This window comes from Centruroides vittatus, unplaced genomic scaffold (genome assembly GCF_030686945.1).
Source record: "Centruroides vittatus isolate TY-2023 unplaced genomic scaffold, ASM3068694v2 scaffold_2569, whole genome shotgun sequence".
Classification (NCBI taxonomy): Eukaryota; Metazoa; Arthropoda; class Arachnida; order Scorpiones; family Buthidae; genus Centruroides; species Centruroides vittatus.
This window is the reverse complement of record NW_027122690.1, coordinates 163205-187203: the sequence shown is the minus strand read 5'-3', so window position 1 is coordinate 187203 and position 23999 is coordinate 163205. Positions and strand designations below refer to the sequence as shown.

General features: G+C 28.2%; 1 protein-coding gene across 16 annotated transcripts in view; it reads left to right on the top strand.

The window, feature by feature from the left end:
• Positions 1-23999, top strand: part of LOC136987651 (luc7-like protein 3) — a 103048-nt gene that overhangs the window by 74583 nt on the left and 4466 nt on the right. For 5 of the 16 annotated variants that reach the window (XM_067285404.1, XM_067285402.1, XM_067285403.1 and 2 more), the window contains one exon: positions 45-192. In XM_067285404.1, the coding sequence (XP_067141505.1) occupies positions 45-160 (116 nt within the window). In that variant the 3' untranslated portion in view covers positions 161-192. Of the gene's footprint in view, positions 1-44; positions 307-652; positions 750-8148; positions 8232-8907; positions 8941-9018; positions 9075-15671; positions 15901-23999 lie in introns of all 16 variants that reach the window. The other 11 variants (XR_010882644.1, XR_010882638.1, XR_010882639.1 and 8 more) reach the window with 11 other exon arrangements.

The window sequence follows — 23999 nt, the reverse complement described above, 5'->3', positions numbered from 1 at the left end:
AAAATAGTGAATTATAAATTTGATTGATTTTTATTTTTAAACAGAAAATGGAGAAAATAGTCCTGAGTTATCTGATGCAGATTACAAAGAGAAGACAAGCAAAGGTGAAAATTATGTAAATAGGACTTCTAAAGATGGATCAGAAGGTGAATCAGATTAGTGACATCTAATTTGTGTCTATAAGATATTCAGGTAAGTGGGAAAATCTTGATATAAAATTTTCTTCCATCATCAATATCTATTCCTTTCAGGTGAGTGATATTGCTGAGCATTTTGTTCCACTTCACTTAGGAACCTTTGTACCAGGTATTAGATTTAATTGGTTAATAGAAGATTGCAGGAATTTGATAATGTTGGGATAAATTCTTTTTCTAAATTACTTCAATTCATTTAAATGAATTGATTTTCCTGCAAGTAATTGATAAGTTCTTAATGGTACAAAAGTTAAAATATAAATCAGTTAATTTATGTTGACTAATTTTAAAATAACAATTCCTATTGTATAGAATGTACTTTTTATATAGACTGTATTCCATGGTATAGATATGTTAAAGGCATAATTATTGGCAAAAAAATGACATTTAATCCCCAGCACTTGAGTGTATGTTATTTCTTTATTGACATTGATCTCTAACTTTCCTGCTATGTCTAGCTCGTAACCACAGATTTTACTTTGATCTTGGTGTACCGAAGATGCTACAGTTGTTTTACAGTCCTAGCAATGATTACCTGGAGTCCCTTTTTCACAGGTGACCCTATGTTTTGTAGGATTATACTTCTTAATTGGTGCTGGGAGGGGCAACTGGTATTTTTAAATATAAGTCATTAGTGTTAGATATAACAGTTTAATAAGTTAATATATTGAGTTCCATGGTCTGTTTATCATTTCCATCCATTCATAACTAAATAATATGAATTTCATTTACTTAATTGAATGGATGATGATATATTGATTGCTTTGATTGGGTTTATTGGGCCACTTATAAATACAAAAAATAAATATTAAGTGTATAATTGTTCAAATTAATTTAGTAATTAACATAAAAATAGTTGGTTATTGATCAGGAAATTATATAAAATTGTATATTATTTTAAAAAGTTGTTTAAATTTAAACATGTAATTTTCTTTTGAAGTTTATTATCCCAGTATAGCAATCTTAATATCATTATTCAATGCATTTTTGAGTGTGCATTAGAGTATACAATTCTATTTTTGTAAATAGTTATATGGTATTTATATATAATATAAAAATTATTTCAAAACAAACATTTTTTTTAAGTGTTAAAATAATTAGTCATAAATACAATGCAATCATTTATTATGTAGACTAAAGTTTAGACAAATACTCAAAACATTAAACATACAGATGATTTAAAGTTTATAAGATTGATTTTACATTTACATTATGAGCATTCATAATGATTATAAAATTATAATAATGTAAAGTATTTCATTCACAGATTCATTGATATTTCAATTCATCATCATTTGAAATGATACTATATATAAAATTAATGTGATAAATATGATTCCAGGTTTTTCAGTAAATGAATATAATAATTATTTTTTTTTTTAGCTGTTTAAATGAAATTATTGTTTTAATATACTGTCTTTTATAATATATTCTTTTTTTACTTAATTTTATATGTAATTTGATTTAAATTCATTACTAAAAGTAGATAAAAACTGGAGCTAAATTTGTTGTTTTATTTTAAAATTTAATATACTGATTTATGAATAACCACTAGTGAAAAAAGTTATTATTGTAATCTAATTTGGTTTTTAAAAAAAATAATATTATGCTATAATTTGCTCAGAACTACAGATAAATTTTATTAATGAAAACTAACAGAAGTAGATCTAAAATGATATTGTTTAGAAAAAAACTGGCTGTTTGTCCATCCTAGAGATACAGGAAAATTATAGAAAGATAAAGTTGTAATTTTTTTTTAAACGTTATGATAGACAATATTGATACTAACTAACTAATAATTTTTATTAAAGTTATACAAATTTCTAAACTTTTAAAGATCTATATTTGATATTTAATTGCTTATTTTACTAAAAAGATTTCAAATTTTGATATTAGTTTTGTAGAAGAATTTTCACGTACTTTATTTTACACTGAAAAAAATTATAGAATATACTTCTACAGTAACTGGTCTAGATAAACTGTAAAAAGTTTGATAGTTTATAGAAACAAGAAATAAGTACAAATGATATGAAAAGTAATTCTAGAAATACCATATTTTTTTGCAAATAAGAGCATCTTATATATGAAAATTACTTGTTTACTCAGTTTTGAAACACTTGTCTTGTTTCACTTATAAGAACACACACGTGTTTGTGCTAGCATGTTTTGGCTTATAAGAGCACTGAGCCGCTGTGTCCATCTAAATTAAATGTAAACATAGTGAAATAGTGACATCTCTATGATAACCATTATTTAAAATAAAAAGCCAAAAAAAAATTACTTCTTATATGATAAAAGATTTTTAGTTTGTGGAATATAGTTTCAATTTTGTCTGGTCAATGCTCTTATAAAAGCATTCACTTACACTTATCGCTCACTGCTCATAAACTCTTGTATTTTTATGCATATAAGAGCATAAAAGTTATATGCATAAAAATATATAAATATCAGTGTTTCTGAATATTGTCTTTGGAATGAATTGTTATTAAGTTGAAAATAAATTGTTGAATATTATTAAATTTTACACTGCCCCTAGGGCATAATATAGGACACCATTTAGCATTTAAAGTCGATAAAACATGGCTATACGACTAAAGTGGAAATGATGCTGCTAAAAAGTGAAGTGGTCAAGACACACAAAATTTCTTAAAGTTTTCAGATCTTTATGTAAGATTATAAAAAGTGCAGCCAGAAGTTCCTCTCAATAGGAAAAGTGACCTTGCAGAGGTATAATATCAAGTTTTGTCTAATGTATTGTATTTGTGAAAGTTTGTTCACAAATAAAGACCTTGTAGGAAAACTACCATAGTTTGCAAAAGATGAGATGCAATGCTTGCTGCATCAGAAACATTGTTTCAAGAATTTAAAAATAAGAAGGAAATTATATCAGGTATTGAAGATATTCAATTATCAAATTCAGTCACTCGTAGAATGAAGCAATGTCTGAAAATATCAGACATTGCTTCATTCAAAAAAAAATTAGAAAACTGCATTTTTTTACATTTACAATGTGATGAATCAACAAACATCTGTAATATTGCTTAAATTAAATATTTTTATAAGGATGGTCTTTGACGATCGCTCAGTAAAAGAATATATACTCTCAGTTTTGCCACTACAAGGAAATACACGTGAAAAGGACATGTACCAAGGTTATTAAAAACTACATTAAAGAAATTAAGCTGCCCCTTCAAAATCTTGTGACCATAACAACTGATGTAGCATCTGCCATCATTAGTTCTAGTGTTGGCTTCATCACATTATGTAAGAAATGATGCTGAGTTTCCAAATTTTTTTTCATTATGAACATGTCACGAAAGTTGTTCTAAAAATTGTAAATTCTATTAGAGCCAGACCACTTCAGAGCAGATTATTCAAAATACTGATGAATTTGATGAGTATAGATGGAACTTTGTTACATTCTGAAGTTAGATGGCTCAGTAAAGAAAAAGTCCAACGATTTGTATAGCTTCTTCCATAGATAAAAACTTTGTATATTTAGAATCCAGAAACGAAACTTATGAAGAACTTAATGATTATGACTAGTCAGATTTATCATTTCTTACTGATATAACAACAAAAATGAATAAATTTCAGGGGAAACATAGAACTCTTTTTGAATAAACTTCTGCTTTGGATCAACTTACCTTTGTGAAATTTGGACAATGAAATTTTTAAAATTAAAGTTTAAATTCAGAATAACAAATGAGCATCTGATTGTATGACTGCTGCTGTAACACCTTATGTGCTGTACCAGAATACAATAAACCGGCCAAAAACATGTAAAGTCAGTCTTCACATTGAATATTGATTACATTGATTATATTGACATTGATTACAGGACAAAAAAAACTTATTAATAAGTTTTCTTTGTCCTGTATTGTATATTTTTTGTAGTAGATTACTAGTAGTAATAAACACTAGTAATGTAATATTATTGTGTTTTCTTTTACCTATTGTTGCTGATTTTTACAAAAATAAGATTGTTGTCTACGTTTGGCTCGGCTAAAATTTTTAAATTCTTAATTTGCTCGAGATAGCCTAAAGGTTGGGCATCGTGGCACTAGCCCATGAATATGGCACATTATATGTCAGTTTAAAATTGCCAAATTGTGGAAATGTAGAAAATAGATTTGAAACGTATTATTATATAAGTTTCATTGAAATAAAAGATGGCTTGTTATATTTTAATATAGCATATTTACTCGCATATAAGACAAGGTTTTTATTCATTTAACACAGATTCAAATTCTTAGGTTGTTTTATACATGTGAGTGAAAGATTCTTTGCATTTTTGCAACTAATTTTTGTGAACTGTGTATTTGCATTTTTTACCAGATGCTTACTCTCTTGTATTTAAAAACATTAGTATTTTATCTGGGTCGTTTGAATCGTTCTTGTATATTGTCAGGAGTAAAGATGAATAGCAGGAGACAAAGCAAAGCTTTTGAATTGAATTCTAGATTGAAATTCCAAAATCGAATGGGAGCCCAATATAAGTTTTAATCCATTCCCACGTGAAAACAGATGATTATTTGGAAATCAGAATTCAGAGAAACTCGTAAGTGTAATCAACAGAGAATGGATTCGACTGTTAAGAATTGGCAAAAAAAAAAAAAAAAGGTTTCCGATTGTCCAGCTTTACATGAACAAATTGTGTTGCCGATTTTACAAGATTTTTCCTTAAAGTTTAAAATACCAGTAATTTTTGCGGGACAATGTGTTCATTTACATTTATTTGATGTTTTACTTGTGATTAAACAAAATAAAATTAGAATTGTGTTAATAAATCTAATTTTCTTTAGTTTGATCTTTAAAGTCACACCTCGTCCTATATGCGAGTAAATACGGTAAAAATATTTTACATATATAAGGTAATTTTTAAATGTTTTATGAAATTTTAATAAAGTTTTACAATATTTAATACAAATCATTTAGGAGTACTGTATATGGAAAATAATATTTGACTTTTTTCATATAGTTTTAAATTTTAATGATACTTTATGTACAGTACATACACTTGCATGCATTTAAAATGCTTGCAATCAAAATGTAAAAAAACAAATAATCATATTTTGACTTGTGTCATTAAGATATAATATTAATTTGGTATTTGTAATGTATAAAATTTTAAATTATTTAATTATTATAATTATAATAAAAGAATTTCCAGAGAGATCTTTTAGGAGAATTTAAGAGTATATGTTTCTATAATATATACAGTCAAACCCCTGTAAATTACCACTATTGATTTTTTGACCATGGTGGAATGGTAAGGATGGCAGTTTATCGAAAACTTCATGCAAATAGAAATGTCAAGATAATAAGAATAATTAGCACTTTTCCTTCATTTATATCACATTAATTGTTTTTTGCTTATAAAAAAGTGTCCAAAATAGTTTGAACTACATCATTTTTCCAAGTCATAGAGATAAATGTATCCAATGAGTCAACATGCATCAGAAAATCCCTATTGGATGCACTTACCTCCAGAAAATGTCAAATTTTCTGCAAACAAGCCTGACTACTTTTTGCAGTTACTAGAGGATCTTCTACATCTTTGTTGTTGTGGTCGTCTTCATTTTCTTCCTGCAGTCGACTATCTTCTTTTTTCACAAAATTAAATATTTCTTTGAGGTTAATTCTGCAAAATTATCTTCATTACGGTTGATTTCAATCAATTCTTCAGCACAAGTTGGATTGTGGAAGTGATGTTTGAAAGATAGGCTACCTAACATTTGAACACTTATTATTATCCTCGTCAGTTTGTGTCTTCTCTCTGAATAGGCTAGTGTGCAGCCAGCAATTTTTATTGTCTTGGATATCACTTTATCCCGTGATTTTTTAATTAGCTGCAGTGCAGATTTCAGGGATATCTCAATAGGAATTTCGTCATTGATGCATTTGATAATTTTCCTTACTTGGTGGTGTCTGTAGTTAGTCTGTCTGTAGTCTGTAGTTAAAACTTTTTATTATACCAGCATCAAGTGATTACAGAATTCCCATGCAATTTGCTGGAAATAATTGTGTTTCCACATAGTGCACTCTGTCATAAGACAGTCAATCTTGAACAATCAATTAATATTAGGATGTTACAGTTTTATCTTTTCATATCCCTATTAAAATATTCAACAAATTTTTGGAAAAGTAAGGCTATTTATCCCATTTTGTTGTGCTTGTAATGGCAATAAATAGAAGGATTGAAATTTTTAAAACAATGAGGCTTTGTGAATCTTCCAAAAACAGTCGCAGTTCTCTTATCAGTACTGTCTGAATTACGACAAAAGGCAATTATGATTCTATCTTTATTCTTCTTGCATCCTTCACAGGTGCATGGGCAATTGTTTTGTCAAGTTATAATCGGTAAAATAAAAGTGGTTTCATCCATGTTATACATATCTTTCATATCATACTGCTCTATTATTGTCGACAAACTTGTTCTTCCCTCCTTTATAATTTTCAAAATCAACTCGAGCAGTTCCGCCATGTTTCTTTTGCTGTGATAAGCCATGAAGCTGTTGAAACTGATTCAGCCACTCATTGCTGTAACTAAAATTGCTTATATTCATCTGCTGCTCAAATATTTCTGCATGCTTTCTTATCACATCATCTGTGACAGTGCTATTCTTTGAATTTACTTGCATAATTCATATCACTAATGCTTTCTCAAATTTGTCATATTTTCCACTTTTCATTTTTCTAGTGGCTCTATTTTTTGCATTCATCCAGTTGCTTTTTTGCATCTCCTACCTTTTGTCTGTTTACATTTTTCTTCCAGACAATAGAAAAGTGACTGGCAGTATATTTTTGAGAACAAGATGAATGGGTTTCACTGTATGCACAGATTTCTTACTTTTTGCTGATTGTGAGGACAGTTTTCTTCTCCATTGCATAAAAACAATCACAGTGTACATTACAATATGTACTCTACAGCAAGAATTCAGAGCAAGAGAAGATCTAAACAGTTTCAGACTCAACTGACAGAATGTGTGTCCATCTCGCTTTAACCATTATTTGGGCCATGTGCAAAACAGTCACTCCTAACTGTCAATTGGGTAAGAAAAAAACTGTTACTCGTAACACTTCTTGTTTCTCACAAATTACGGTAAAATATTGTGGGAACTTCCATTCCCACAATATTTTACCGTAATTTTTGTGACAATAAAAAATTATGGTGGTTTATCAAAAAAAATTTGTATTTAAAATGACAATTTTATTTAAAATCATGGTTGGCAAGTGGTGGAAATGGGATGGGTGGTTTGTTTATACTATTGATTTATGATGGAACAAATCGTTTTCCAAGACTTTTGGCAGAAAATCCAAGGTGGTGTTACATGGAGGGACAGTTTAAAGGGGATTGATTGACTATACTCTTAACTTTAGTAAGTATTAATATATAGTTCCTTAAATTTGAAGATCTGATCATCAACTGAAAAGAAATATCAGATTGAAGCCAATACTTATTTTGTAACAATATTTGAGTTTGTTGTAAAATTAAAGTATCATTTATCGTATTTCTTTTATGATCTATCGAATAAGATGCAAGTTTCCTTAAAAATCTTCTTTTAGAATAACAATTTTTAGCATAAAATATTGTATTTTTTTGTAATAAAAACTACAGTTAAAATGATTAATATTTATTTGCTGAAAAATCTGGATTTCTTTTTAATTAAATTTCATTTTATTATGAAATATACCAAAGTATATTTTTTAAACACCTTAACACTGTATTGAATTATTTATACTATGTAAATAAATTTAAAACTTTCAACATAAATTTAATATTAATCATGAAGACTTTTAAAAAGTTTTCTATCTTATATTATTATTAATCATTATTGATAGATTTTACACTTGAATAAGATAGTTGACCAATAATAATTGATACATAACTATTACACGAGTTTCAGTTCAACATTAAGCAAGTTTTTTTATTCTATAAAACAAATTCCAGTTGGTGGGGAAAGGGTGTAAGGGTTAACTGTTCAGCAAATTAATTACTGCATAAGATGAATTTCAAGTTAATGATAAAATGAGGTAAGTTTTTTTTGTTATTCGCTTTTTGTATCAGGCAAAGAAATGTTTATAACATCACCATTAACACTTATTTCATTGGGGATATTTTCATGAATACACTTCATTACACATTTGCATCATTTTAATATTCGGTGACGTACAGAAGAAAACTTTTAATTGTTTAAAAAAATATTGAGATATCAATAATTCAGCAGTTACAATTTTTTGCATTCAAGCATAATTTTTACAATAAATATGAAAAAAAATTTGTGTGAATCAACAAAGATTATATAATGAATTATATTTTGTGTAAAAAATCAAATTTTCAGATTTTATTTGCTATTGCTAATAGATATATATATTTATTTAATAGATCTACAGTAAATAGTACTTTAAAATGCATGTTTACTTTTTTAAATTATATGAATTGAATTTAATTTAGACAATGAGCATTACTATTTCTTTATAAATGTATTTTTATATTTTTTAAAATAAATACAAAAACGTAGCAGTTTGTAGATTTATTGTAATATTAATTTTTAAATTTTATGGAATGTATTTTCTCTTCATTTACAATCAAAATTTATTAAGAAGAAATTTCAGAATAGTGCATTAAATTCATGTCTAAACTTTTTTTATTTTTATTCATAATTATTTAATTTCTATTGGTTTACTTAGATCTTTGTATTTGAAACAGATAAAACCATCGCCAAATTAACAATTACTTCAGGTAACTAATTAAAATCAAAATTGCAAATTAATAACTTAAAATGTTTTAAGAACTGCTAATGTACAATTAAATTTATAGGGATTCTTATTTATTTGAACATTAAAGAAACTTAATGGAAGTAGTTTGTATTAAAGGTATTATTTTTATTATATATAAAATTTATTATTTCTTCAAAGAAGTTGATCATTGATTTTCATATTGATAAAATTTTCCTTTTCAGTAAATTTGCTATTAGTTAGATAAAAAATTTGATTAATTATGATTAAGTATAGATTTTTCTGAATAATATACAATACAATTTATAATACTACTGCAAACAATGTCTTATTGGAGTCCAAATAGACAACATATAAACAAATTTCCAGTACTTCCAAACATTAATACTCTTCTTAAGGAGAATAAGTCACAAAATACGAAAAAAATAATAATGTACATTTCATAGACATTTTAATTTTAAGGATCTGTTTGCTGTAACAATTTGTAGGAAATATACATGTAAGTCTGTATGAATTCTAGCAGATTTATAGAATGTTATGATCTTATAAATTATCAGCATTCTGATCTTAATAGCAAAAGTATGAAGTAATAGTAATAGATAGTTGTTTAACCCAAGTTGTGAAAAATTCGAGAGCAGCTAGCATATATGAAAAAAAAATAGTAGTAATATCTGGAAGAAATAGAATTGTAGGAAGAGGAAAGATTTATTCTGTATTAATACATTGAGATTAAAATTTTAATTATTAAAAAGGTTTGGAGAACAACAAACAACACTATAGCTCTTAAAAGGAATACATTGCCATTTAATATGTTTTAGAATAAGTGGAAAGAGAAGAAATGTTAAAGAATTTGGAATATATGTGATTGCTATATTTGTTAAAGAAATATATTTTGTATAACTATAATTAATACTTTCAAGAGGTTTGAAATGTAAATGAAGCATTAAAAAAACAATGAAGATTATTATATTGAAGGAAAATGAATGAATTACTGGAATAATTAATAAGAGAATAAAGTTTTAAAATGATTGTAGTTGTTGAAAAGGAATTAAAAGAGTTTATGCATCTTTTTATTGTTTCCAAAGAATCAGTTAGTGAAGTGTATTTAACTTTTTAATGCAGAAGCCTAGTAGAAGCCTAATTTCAGTTTTTCATCTCTCCTTAAATAAACATTAAGTTTTCTAGGATAATGACTAAGTTGATATTAGAGTGTTTTCAAAGAATATCAGTTGGTATATATTGTATAGAAAAAATTCTTACTTTTGGCAGCAATTGTTTAAGTTACTTCTATTTATATTTGTTGCTAGAAGCAGAGCATCAAATGCATTCTAAATGTTTTCGAAATCTATTAGTTTGATATTTCCATAATATTTATATTAACTTCTGCCAGAATTTTGTTTAATGAATTAATTCCTTTAAAATAAACTAATACCTGAAATTGTGTGGTATTTATACATTTGGACTCCACTAAAGCATTTTTTGTGTTGTCTATTAATGTCTGGAGTTTTTGATTCTGTTACAGTATTATTAATAAGTTATATATGTCATAATAATTTGTAAAGATTATATATATCTACAGATTTTATTTAAATATTATAGCTAAGAAATAGATATCAAAATTATTTATTATTACTATTCTAATAAAGGAAACCTTTATATATTATATGTTGTACATTTGTATTTCTTTTTTAAATTGAAAAGAGGACACAAAATTGAATGTTGCAATTAAAAAAAAATGGACAATGTACTTTAATGAAGAGGTAGTTTGTCACATTTTGTGTGCTTTCAGATACAAATAAATAAAATTAAATTGAACAGCTTCCAAAAATACAGAATATAATATAGCATTTAAAACAGTTTAGATTTAAATATTTTAAAATGAATATTTAAGTTATTAAATTATTGAATATTATGCAGTAGTAGAAACGGCAGGTAAATATAATGTAAGACTTAAATTCTTTTCTGTTGCTACTATTTTATAATATAAAATCATTATATTAAGTTCAAAAATAAATTATTACTATTAATTTTAAAATATATAAATCTGAATTATTATTATTTTTTTTCAAATATTATATTTTATTCCAAATACTGTCTTAAGTTGTTTATTTTTAATTTTATTCCATGTACCTGAAATTTTAATCCCTTTTCAAGAAACGTTTTCAATGCTAAGTTTTGTAGTCTATTTTAAATTTAAATGTTGATCAGTGAGACTAAATATTCTTATCTTAATAATGAATTTGTTTATCATGACTTTTTGATCAATAAAGTGAAGTTATTGTTAATATCAGTTTTGAAATACCATATTTAGTTTTAAAAAAATACATACATATATATATATATAAATATTTTGCATTTAGTTTACTTATTCTTAACATTATAGAAAGAAATAAGGGAAAACATTGCTATTTAGAGGTTTTGTTTTCTGTGTGTGTGTGTGTGTCTGTCTGTGTCTTATTTAGATTTAAATATTATTGTAGCCCACTTCAAAATTGAGTTGATTTTTTAAAAATTTAGACAGCAGGAAAAAATTATTTTAATTTCTCTATTAATTTTTGTTGTTGAAAATAAACATTCTAGATTTATCAGAAAAAATTGCTTTCCTGAAGGATCTGAATGTAAAGTTTCTTTCAATTTAGAAACCAGATTTGATTTACTTACTTCATATTTGAAGTAAATGAAATATTATTATTATTACGTGAATATTATTACGTCAATGTAATTATTTTTTCTTATTTATTATTTAAAGGAATATTTGATGATTCAAATACTCTTTAAAAAAAATAAAATGTAACGGAACAAAATATATCATTTATGAATTACATAATTAAAAACATATATGTATAGGTAACTTTTGTATATCATGGCACTTATACGACACAGTTTTGCTTTAACATGGGTTAAAGAATCGTGGCAAACTTTGCATAACACAGTATTTTTGAGCACTTGTGCAGCATATTGGACAACATTTCTACTCTTTTTATGAATCTTTTAAAATTCATTACATCATAAAATTGTTTACACAACAGTCCTCCAGATTCAACTTAATGTGCACTGAGATGATGACAAGTTACAAAAAATGAAATTTTACGGCACAGTGATGATGCTAGTCTAAATAGCGGAATTTTCGTAAAAGTGTTATTTGCAGAGAAGGGGAGTCAAAAAAATACATGACTAAACTTCTGACTCTCAAGTCAGTATTTTTAAAAATGAACCCTGAGTCCCAACTCCCAACTGCAACTCTTACTCTCCATCCCTGATTATATATGCAATTGATATATGTATTAACTTAATATATGTTAATACATATATGAATCAATAGTGACTATTTCTATTTGTAATTAAATTTTAATTTAAAAGAATATTGACTATTTAGTAGCTACTTTCAAATTAGTGACATTTGAATTATGGCATCTTTATGTTCTTTGCTAACATGTAGAATTAATGCTATTATGAAGTGTTGCCAGTGAAGAATGATAGCTTTTTTCATCCTAATGTTAAGTTATAGAAGTAAAATTAGATTACGCGTAAATGTTTTTGTGGAACAACAAAACGAGTTTTATGGAGTGTTGAGTTATTGAGAGTCAAGTTTCAGTACTCCGCTATAATGGATTTTGGAAAAAATTTAATTTCAAATCTATTGAAGTGATAGAGATGTGGAAACATTTTTCATTTGTGGACTGTGTCAAAATCAAAGATACCTTTACTATTTTAAGAAATAAAGCTCTCAGCATTAAATGCATAGTGTAAAAATATATCAGCAGCATCAGTTCATTTAGAAAATATGATCAAACTGGCAGAAAATGGAATTGATGTGATAGAAAAACTAGCTAAGTTAGTAGGAGGGGAAGGTTTTCATGATAAGACTACTAAAGTCATTCAAGAATTATTGATAAAAAGAGACTGGCAAAGCAAATTTGATAGAAATGACATTGGAGGCAAATCAAATTAATTCAGAGGATGATATTACAGAAGAAAATTCTAGAATTTAAAATTTTACATTAAAAAGCATATGGAAGGTATAAACTTGGTTAAGTAATTAGAATCTTACTTTTTAAATGTATCTCTCTCAATTGAAAGAAGCACAAAATTCAAAAAGGAGTTTCAAAAATAGTTTAGCTCAATACCATGAAATTTACAAAGATCTGTCAAGCAAAATTACAAATCCAAGTTATTGATTTTTTAAAGAGAGAAGACACACAATCTAAATGCTGCAGAAGAAAGTTCAAAAGGTAAAAAATATTCTACAATAGAGAGAACACTGTATTTGATTTTTCTTAGCAGTGATGAAAAACAAGAAAATTAAATGATAGTGCATTATCTGACATGCATGTATCATAGTTTGTAAGATGTTATTAATGTTTTTAATAAAAATTAAGTTTTTGCTAGTTATAAAAAATAAATAGTATAAGTTTATTTGTTTTTGTAACAATCAACTTTTCATACTAGTTCTTAGTCCTGTATAACATGATTTTTCACTACATGAGATTTTATAGAAACTTACTACCATGTTATATGATATGTTTCTATGTATTCATTTGTTTAAATTTCAAAGTATATTAGTGTGTGTGTGATTATACCAATTTAATATATGACTACATCAATTAATAATTAGAATAGTTATTAAATTGTATCAAAATTTGCTTAAAGTAATAGAAAAATTAGATAGTAACTTATCTATATTTGATTAGTTTTGAAATATATGCTGTTAAATTGTTTGAATTTTTTAACATAAAATTATGTTATTCTCATTGAAATGTTTCTTTTAGTGAAAATAATTCTGTATAGGAGTCGTGTGTCATATCTGAAATGGGGTCAGAATTAATGAAAAGTTTACTAATTACTGGGATTTACAATAGTTTTAAAATTTCATTTTTACTCTCAAAATTAAGCCTTTTTACCTTTTTATAATAATAATAATAAATATATAAACACTTCATTTTAACATTAGTTATATCTGTTTACATAGATATTAAGAATAGAATAATTACTTTATTAATTCCTTATTCTGTTAATTTATAATAGAAATCTCTAAAAATGACCAATTAAGTTGGTAATCACTAATTTTTATCATCAAAATTTTAGAGTAGCAACATTAAATTTTATAAGTGAAATGCTTGAAATATTGCTTATTGTTATTGAGTATAAACTTGTGGAATTGATGATTGTAATCTGTTTGAAAAATATATCAATTGTTAGTTTTCGTAGCTACGTTCATAGATAAATTACATTAGTTACCATTGAATTAGTTACATTAAATATTGATGTATGAATTCATTATAGTTTTTGATAGTCTAGCATTTTCAATCATTTTAGATGTTTTTGAAAAATTTATATAGTTGTATAATTGTTGTGGAAGATAGATTTTTTTAGTTTTTATAGTTTTATTGGTTTAAAACAAAGCTAATGGAACTTTTAGAACAAATCTAATTAGAATTTATATCTGCCTTCTAGTTTGACTATTAATGTACAAACTGTTTCAGTAAATATTTTATTTAAAAATTATAAACAAAGTTTTTAAGTTTAAACTGTCTAACAAATATAAGAAAACTATATACAGGTAGGCCTCCTACGACGCGGTAGATACGTTTCTTGAAAATACCACGTTGTGAGAAATCGCATTATAGGAGACACCAACTTAATACAAAAACTGAGATTCAGTTCTAAAAAGAGAAAAACTGCCTTTTATGGTGTAACATTTTCATCATTTTTTAAATTTATGTACATAAAAAGCTTAAATAAAATTCAACATCATATAAAAACTAAAAATATTATGATTTCAAGTCAAAATCAAAAAGAAACAATGTTATGCTCACAAATTCAGTCCTCGTCGTCACTTGTTATAGTTGTTCGAGAATGTTTGACTGGCCTTATTTCAAGATCCGAGCTTGTTCCATCAAGTTCCACTGCACTTATGTGATCCGTTGCGATTTTTCTGTTATGTGAAAGATAATTCATTTCTAAATACCTTAAACCGTGTTGTAAAAGTACCGTGTTGTAAGAAAATTTCTGCATTTTTCCAATCGCGTTGGAGCAAAAACACATTGTAAAGATACTGCATTGTAGGAGGCCTACCTGTATTTTTAAACTATGTACAGTACACTTGATATTTTGTTATCACTGTTATCATATAGAAGCAGCATTTCTAACTTAATATGTTTTGTTTATAAACTTATAATTCATGCTTTACTAAAAAAGAATAAAATATATGTGACTGACATGAAATATAAACAAATTTATAGAATAGAAAATTTTTTGTATTTTCAGTAAAATGTTCTAAGAAAAACTTATCATAACAATGAACATAGATTGCATATTTTACCTTAAAAACTTTTTGTAAATTTTAGAGAAAATATTATTTCATAATTGTTAACTGTAAGGAATTATGTAATATAGAGAGAGACACAGACAGGACCTACTCTTAAATGCATTAAAAAATATGCACCAAAAATTGGGCCTGCAAAACCATATGCCATCATTGAACAATTAATGCCATTTTTTGCATAATTATGAAAATAGAATCATTGTTGTTTCATTTGTGACTGTAATGAAGTATAAACTGTATTTTTAAAATGCTGACCCAGAAAATTCATATTTTATTTAAGATTTTATTTGTGAAGTGATATTTAAATTATAATTTGTCCATGTGTCACAAATTGAAACTATTAATCTTGATAAGCCAATGTACCATTATGTAATTGAACTTCTTATTTTAAATCTTCTATCATTAATTAGGCTTTGAAGGCCTACTTTTAGAGCAGGGTGAGTATAAAGCAGGCTACTGATAAACAACCACTTGAATTGAGTGATCTGATCTGATCAGGATCACAGTCTGGCCAACTTCATTTCCTGGATAAATCAAGTACCCATTGATGTATAATCCAGATATACTCATAAGTATTTGATCAACATGAAGTGGACCTACCAGATTCTCTAGGATCAAGAAATTTCTGGATAAAATCAGGTATCAAAACTAATTCCCAACTTGGAATTGGATTCCTTGTCAATTTATCTATTTTGGATAACATAATTTTCTTGAAAACTCAGGTGTAACTATAATATCCAAATAATTAGGTTATGATAGAAGATTTAATGAATTATATTGATTGTAGAACAGAGTTTATTCCTTATTTGTTTTAGGAATTGTGTAATTTGAAAATCTTTGTTTTTTTTTTTCTTTCTATTATTAAATCAACTTACCGTAATTTTGTGCTTATAGTCCATGGGTTATAAGCACAAAATTACGTGTATATGTTTAAAAATCAATTTGAAAGGGATTTGAGTTTATGTATTAGGGCGGGTTATATGCAGATTCTAAATTGCAATATAATTGCAATTTAGAATCTGCATAAATAATAAATTGCACTAATCAAACACCTTTTTCTTTGACTAAAGTCACTAAGAATGCTTTTAGAAAACATGAAAATTTCTTTATGCATTAGACATATTTATCCACTGTTACAATTTTTCCCAAAACCACCAATGGTGCATATATGCATACCTTGCCTTCACTTCTCTCCCATTTATTTTTTGTAATTCGACCTATACTTCAATTTATATTATTAAGCATTCCTATTTGAATTTGTCTCTTGAAAGCTGATAAATTTTTAGTAACTATCCTTATCTGTATAATGGTATCATTTCATACTAAACAAATAAATTCACACCTAAATGCTAATTTCAGCAGTAAATGAACAAGAAACTTTAATGCTCAAATGTTTTCGGCCATCTTTCAGAGGCTCTCAACAGGTAAAATGCACAGAACAAAAAAAAAACAGTTCTCTTGAAAAGTTTTAGCTTTTGAACATTAGCTGTGTTCTAATTTTTTAAACATTTAACCGATGTTCAATACAAAGATCGTTATGTATTACAACATATAAATAAATTATTTTTTTAAATAAATCTATAAATAAATTCATTAATAATATAATAAATGGTGTTGTAAAAGTTAGCCTAATGTTTTAACATATAAACGACGTTTGATAAGGAAAATTGTTTCCTTTACAATGCCTAAAGCTAAATGCCTAATTACACATCAAAAATTATCATTATGCTTTGTGGCATTGTAAATAATACTTCCACAATTGTGGAACCGGAATATAGTTGGAGTTAATGCAACTTCCCTTCATGCCAGCTATATAAATTTCAAGAGCCTCCAACAAACATAAGTTGTGTCGGACAAAAGCCTTGTGTAAAAGAGTGGCACTTGCAGTGTGTCAGGGACAGTGGCATACACATTTGCCTTGCGGTAATCATAGGCCTTCAACATTCAATAGTTAGCTTCCCTGACACCCCCACCTATTTGCTTTTGCCAAAACACATAAATTCGGGCAAAAATTAAGACCTGTAAGAGATAATGTGAGAGATCTGGCTTTATCAAAGCCAGATCTCTCACATTCTTGGTAGAGAAACGTATCCATCACTTGTTACAATGCCATCTTGACTCATACAACTTTACTATCTCTGATTCCAATGCACTACTCGCCAAACTTCATAATATAAATTTAAATGGGAACGAATATCTTACTGTATTCAATTTTGTATCAATGTTCCCTTCCATTCGTTTGGAAACATGTTTCTGTGCACTAAAAGATTTCTTTCTCACTACCACACCTGATGTCCAGAGATTCCATTCCCAAATATTAGAACTTACGCATCTAATATGCTACTCTTCCTTTTTCTACTTTGATGGCCAAACATACATTAAAAAAAGGGGAGTACAAATGGGTAGCCCTATCTCAGGGATCCGTGTGAATTTGTCTTACGAAAATTAGAAGAAAGAGTCTTAATAAACTTACAATACAATATCCTTAGCTATACATGGTATGTAAATGATATTTTGATTATATGGAAAACCAAACCGGATATAGGGGAAGTCTTAAAAGTTTTTAACATCAATGCCTACGGCCTAACACTAGAGTTAGATCAGGAAAGTCACAGAGAAGTTAATTACTTGGATGTCAAGATTCGTACGGTAAATAAAAATATAACCACATCTATTTGCCACAAACCCACATACATTCCTTTCTTCATACCTGCTAACTCAGCAGACCCTTGGCCTTTTAAGGTAGCGTCATTCCGGGCCCTAGTCTCAAGGGCTTACTCTCATTGCTCGGAAACTTCCAATATCTACAACGAACTGAAACACGTTAAGTGTATAACATCTGCACATGGGTACCACCAAGTCCTTAATAAACAGGCTCGCTGCCAACCAGCTATCTATGATAACTACCACCAACACAAGGGTTAATGATGCAGAGCACAATCAGGATGTTCTATCTTACAAACCGTCTCTCCAACAAATTTATAATAGAATTGCTAAGGATTTAAAATTGCACTTAACTTATAAGAGAAAACGGAACATTTTTTGGCTCTTATCTAATGCAAAAGACAAGTTCGATGACAAGAAAGCGCCAGGAGTGTATTGCATTCCACTGCAAGACGAACGTTTCAATAGACGTGTAACAAACATCGGATCCACGTACAGATCACTAGAGGCTAGAATACGAGACCACAAATATGATGTGTCCAAGGGGAAGTATAATACTGCACTAGCTTGGTATGCTACTGAACATGGGATTTCTCTTTGTTGGGATGAAGCTACTCTTTTACACGGGGCTTTTGACCAACACATCTTATGTTCATTGGAGGCTCTTGAAATTTATATAGTTGGCATGAAGGGAGGTTGCATTAACAACAACTATATTCCAGTTCCACAATCATGGAAGTATTATTTACAATACCACAAAGCATAAAGATAATTTTTGATGTGTAATTAGGCATTTAGCTTTAGGCATTGTAAAGGAAACAATTTTCCTTATCAAACGTCGTTTATATGTTAAAACATTAGGCTAACTTTTACAACACCATTTATTATATTATTAATGAATTTATTTATAGATTTATTTAAAAAAATAATTTATTTATATGTTGTAATACGTAACGATCTTTGTATTGAACATTGGTTAAATGTTTAAAAAATTAGAACACAGCTATGTTCGAAAGCTAAAACTTTTCAAGAGAACTGTTTTTTTCTGTTCTGTGCGTTTTTCCTGACGAGGGCCTCTGGAAGATGGCTGAAAACGCTCGAGCTCATTAAAGTTACTTGTTCATTTACTACTGGAATTAGCATTTAGGTGTGAATTTGTTTAGTTTATAGTTCCAGTTTGTGTTCAGTTTTTTATGTCTGATATCATTTCAGTAAACTTTGACGATTAAGATGTGACTTGATAATTATTATTTTAATAAGTTATAAACTTATTGCTGTTCTCATCACTATAAAATGAATTTTGATGACTAAAAAGTTTATACATTTGAAACAATTACCCTAGCTTGGTTGTACAATATTTCATTTTGTTTACAAGCAACGGCATTACTTTCCATCTTTTGCTAATAAAATTGAAACTAAAAATTAGATCATTATCATTACAAGATATTTTCTTCATTATTTAAACTGTAAATTATAGAAATCCAATTTATAAAAGTAGCACTATGTCTTCACATAAAAAAAAATCAAACTGGACACTGCTCATAACATTATTTCCCACATTTCTGTTTATATGTAATAAGTAATTATTTTAGATGTAAATTGATTTGTTATTAAATATAGAAAGAATGAAATTTAAAATTTTTATGTAAATTCCAAAATATAAAAATTGCTGTAAATGTATTTTGAATATTCTAATGTTCCAGAAATAGAACAAAAACTACATTAATGTATAGGCAGATCTGAAGTCAATCCATAAAGCAGTTTAAAAACGTTTGTCCAATGATTAAATATTGTGGTGGAAAGTGAAAAGGTTGTTTGTGGGACATTTTTAAAAATAGTACTCATATAAAATATAAATTATTATTAAATAACTCTTAAGTTAAAGATATTTCTATGAACAAAACAGTATTTCAGCATTTCTGTTGGATTGGCCTGACCTTCAAGTTTTTACCGTATAAAGAGGAAGAGGCACATCTGTGTTTTCTTGAATGAGTAGCTGCTGAAAGTCAAAATTTTCTTATCATGTTCCTTCATTTTAGTTTCATTTATAATAACAATAATAAATTGTAAAATAAATTTAAAAAATTAAACAGAAAATAATTTTAATGTATTAATTTTTATTTAGTTTTTTTCCTTTCCACTAGCTAGTAAATTATTTATACGAGTAAATAAATGAATAAAAGCTCAATTCATATCAAGAACAAATTGCTAGTGAAAAGCAGAATAAATATTAAAATTATTTTTTATTAACTATATTCTTAGTTTAATTTAACATATTGTTATTATCATCATGCTAATTTTCTACACAGCATATAAATCAATGCCTTGTACTATACTAGGCTGCCCATGTCAAAGTATAACTATAGGAAAAAAATGTTTGTTTGCATGCTGTTTGTGTATGTATCTGTGTTTAAGAATTTTCTGACTATGTGGCATGTGTTTAGTATGGCAGCCTTCTGTAGTGTCATGTATGTGCTGTTATGAAACCTTAATGTTTCTAGACTTTTGTATGATGTACTGTACAGTACATGGTATGATGCCTTAGCAAGAAAGGATTACTGGTACAATAAATACTTTATCTATTCTCTGCCAATGCTTTATTTCAAGGGTGAGTTCTGAATATTTACTAATTTTTTCAGTTAATGTGTTTTGTTTGTTGTGGGTGTTTTGTATAGCCTTGTCTACAGTGTGCCATTTTGTTTGTCAATGAATGTGATGTATTATTTTGTCAATCAATAAGGTGATTATGAAAGTTTGTTGGGTATAGTGGAACCTTGTTTAACGAGCACCTCGCATAACAAGCAAAACAAATTGTAAAAAAAAAAAAAATGACTCGCTTAACGAGCAAAATTTCACATAACGAGTGATTAGGAGAGTGGAAGTCCCAGATTGTGCACATGCTCTATCAGTCTGCGTTTAGCACTCATTCCGCTAGCACCTTAGTGTTGCTTATGATCACACATTTTTCCAAACTTGTATTCACACATATTACATATAAACATCAACAACCATAGCCTGTTATATAATAAACATGCCAAATGATATGCCAAATTCTTGGGCTATGTAAAGGTTATAGTTAAATATTAGAAATTAATTAATTTGACTAGAGATAGGCAGTTATGCTGCTATCTTGTATTAAATTTAATGACCAATTCCAAATTAAATTTTAGAAATGTCTAAATTAAAAATTATATATTATTATTAAATTTAATATGAGATGGAAGCATAGCTACCTTTAGTCAAATTTATTTCATTTCTAATATTTAATTATAGCCTTTACATAGCCCAAGAATTTGGCTTATTGTTTGGCATGTTTATCAGACATTATCTGTGTTTTTTTTTTTTTTTTTCTGAAAATCGAATTTACATTGCAGGTTGGTTTATTCCATGCTAGAAGAAAAGATGATGATGATTCATGCTCCTTAACAGTGTATATCATATAATTTTCTTTGAATAAACATTATACATAAAATATTTGAGTATTTTTTCGGCATGGAACACACTATCATATTTTACATTAATGTATACGGGAAAAATTGTTTCGTTTGATGAGTGTTTTGCATTAGGAGTAAGATTCTGGAACGAATTATTGCTCGTTAAGTGAGGTCCCACTGTGTTGTTTTATCTGTGATTATGACTCACTTATTAGAATATTGTGTGTTGTTTTCTACAACCATCTGAGGTGTGTATTTGTAATATGGTTCCTGGGTTCAGTAGTTTGTATTTGTGTGCAAGCTTTTAATATTTGCTATTTAATTATGTTGATATAAGTATTTAGTTTGGTTTAAAAGTCTGCAAACCAGTATGCTGTGTTGTAGAGTCTCATGCATGATGTGGCATTTTCTACAAGTGTCATCTGACTGTTGTCTTTTAAGATGTGCTTTCTGTAGTTTCTTGTATTTATGACCTGGTCTTGTATGTGCTCACAAGTCTTTGTCTCTCCAAGAGACATTCATGAGTCAAGCCAGCAGTTTCATGCAGTTCTGTCAACATAATCCTGACTCAGATTGTTAAGGTGCCTACCATCAAGCTCCTTCCTAACTGAAGGCTGTCTGATAGTGTCTATGTCTCTTGTACTGTGTAAATCCAGGTCAGTGTTGTGTAAGTTTAATGGTGTACTATTTTTACTTTCCTGGCTCTGTTATATATAACAGAGGGAAAGTATGGCAATTGGTCAAAAATAGCCCTCCCAGATTTTTATATTTTTGGACTCAACCTTGAAATGTCAAGAAATGTAAAAAAATTTTGGGGTTTCTCTGTATGTGTGGATGTTAGTGTGTATATGTGTGGCATGTTTTTATTCACCCTCTTTGAAGCTTAATAACTTGTGCTTTTTGTCAAAATTTTCTGAAATTCTGCAGGGAGGTTTGTTTATTAGGGGGTTCGATGCAATTAAGTTTTGGTGATTAAAGATTGAGGGGGTGGGGAGATAAAGTGAGGTCATGTGTCATATATCCAGTAGGGTCAGACTTAATGATAATTTTACTTATTATTAGCATTTACTATTTTTCTTATAAAACCATCTTTACCCTATAAAATAGCAAAAGGCTATTTTATAATAATAAAATATATAAAAAGTTCTTTTTAATAAAATATCATAACAGATTGTGCCAGGAAAGTTTAAGCAACTTGTTGCTGGATTTTTGTTTTGTGTAATTATGATTTTTTGCATAGAAAAATTCTGTGTATGTATTTGTTTGTAGTACAGGTTTAAAATATCTGTGAGGACTTTTTTATGGACAACTTAGGGTGATGTTTGTTATATTTTATTAATGATGATCATGTTTTCCTTTGGTGTTCTATTTTTGTGTGTGTGTGTGTGTGTGTGTGTGTGTGTGCAATGCATAATTCCAAATAAATGTCAGTACTGAGTTGACATATGTGTTGATAGCTTTAAATGTGTTTTTCATTCAGCTGTATTGTTAGTATTGAGTGTAATCTGCTATTGTATTCTTTGTTGATCTTTTTTTTATTTGTGTGTATTCTGCAAGTCTGGCCTATTAGAATCTGAAGTATTTGTAGACTGTCTTCATCCATGGACTTAGTGGTATCTCCATTTCAGAGTACAAAATTATCTTTCTTTGAGATTTCTATTTCTATGTGAAGTGTTCTGCATTTATCTAGACCAGTGTTTTCCAATCTTTTTTATCTCATGGCACACTCAAACCTATAATTAAATTTCCATGGAAAAAGAATTACATGATTAAGTTGTTTGTAAACATTCTATCGCTACATTACTTGCCACTTAACCTAACTTTTTTGTGTATATTTATTGTGAATTAAATAAAACAGTATTAAAATATAAATCGAAATCACTTGTGCCTATTGACCGGTGTGAAATAAATAAATTCAATTCAACGAACGTTTTCTGGACGCCTTCCGTGTCCTTCTTCAGGTTAACTGCTGGATTCTATTATTTTTAAAAAACTGCGTTCCGATCTTTTAAGAACAAATTCAAATGAAGATAGTTCGAAAGCGCGATGACGATCGCGCATGCGCTATATCTGTCGTGCTCCTTGTCGTACTGTATCATATTCTTTTTAATCTTTGTATTCTTTTTTATCTTTGGGTCACATGATTTCATGTGTTATCGGACCCAAATAAATCTTCATGCATCCTCTTGTAATAAAGTTTGCCAAGCAAGCGAAAGAGTTATCTCGTCGCGTGAATTAATGCATGTTGTTTTAGTTTGCGCTTTATGTATCTCTATCGCTTCCAGCCATTTGAGGTGTTCCATCCGAGTCGTTTTAGTTATTAGCGTGGCCCCCGCGAAGTCCACATTAATGCCCGGTTCAGAAGCGTACACTGCAAGCGACGTGGTAGCTCTGTCGACTTGCAGTGTACGCTTCTGAACCGGGCATTAATGTGGACTTCGCGGGGGCCACGCTAATAACTAAAACGACTCGGATGGAACACCTCAAATGGCTGGAAGCGATAGAGATACATAAAGCGCAAACTAAAACAACATGCAATAATTCACGCGACGAGATAACTCTTTCGCTTGCTTGGCAAACTTTATTACAAGAGGATGCATGAAGATTTATTTGGGTCCGATAACACATGAAATCATGTGA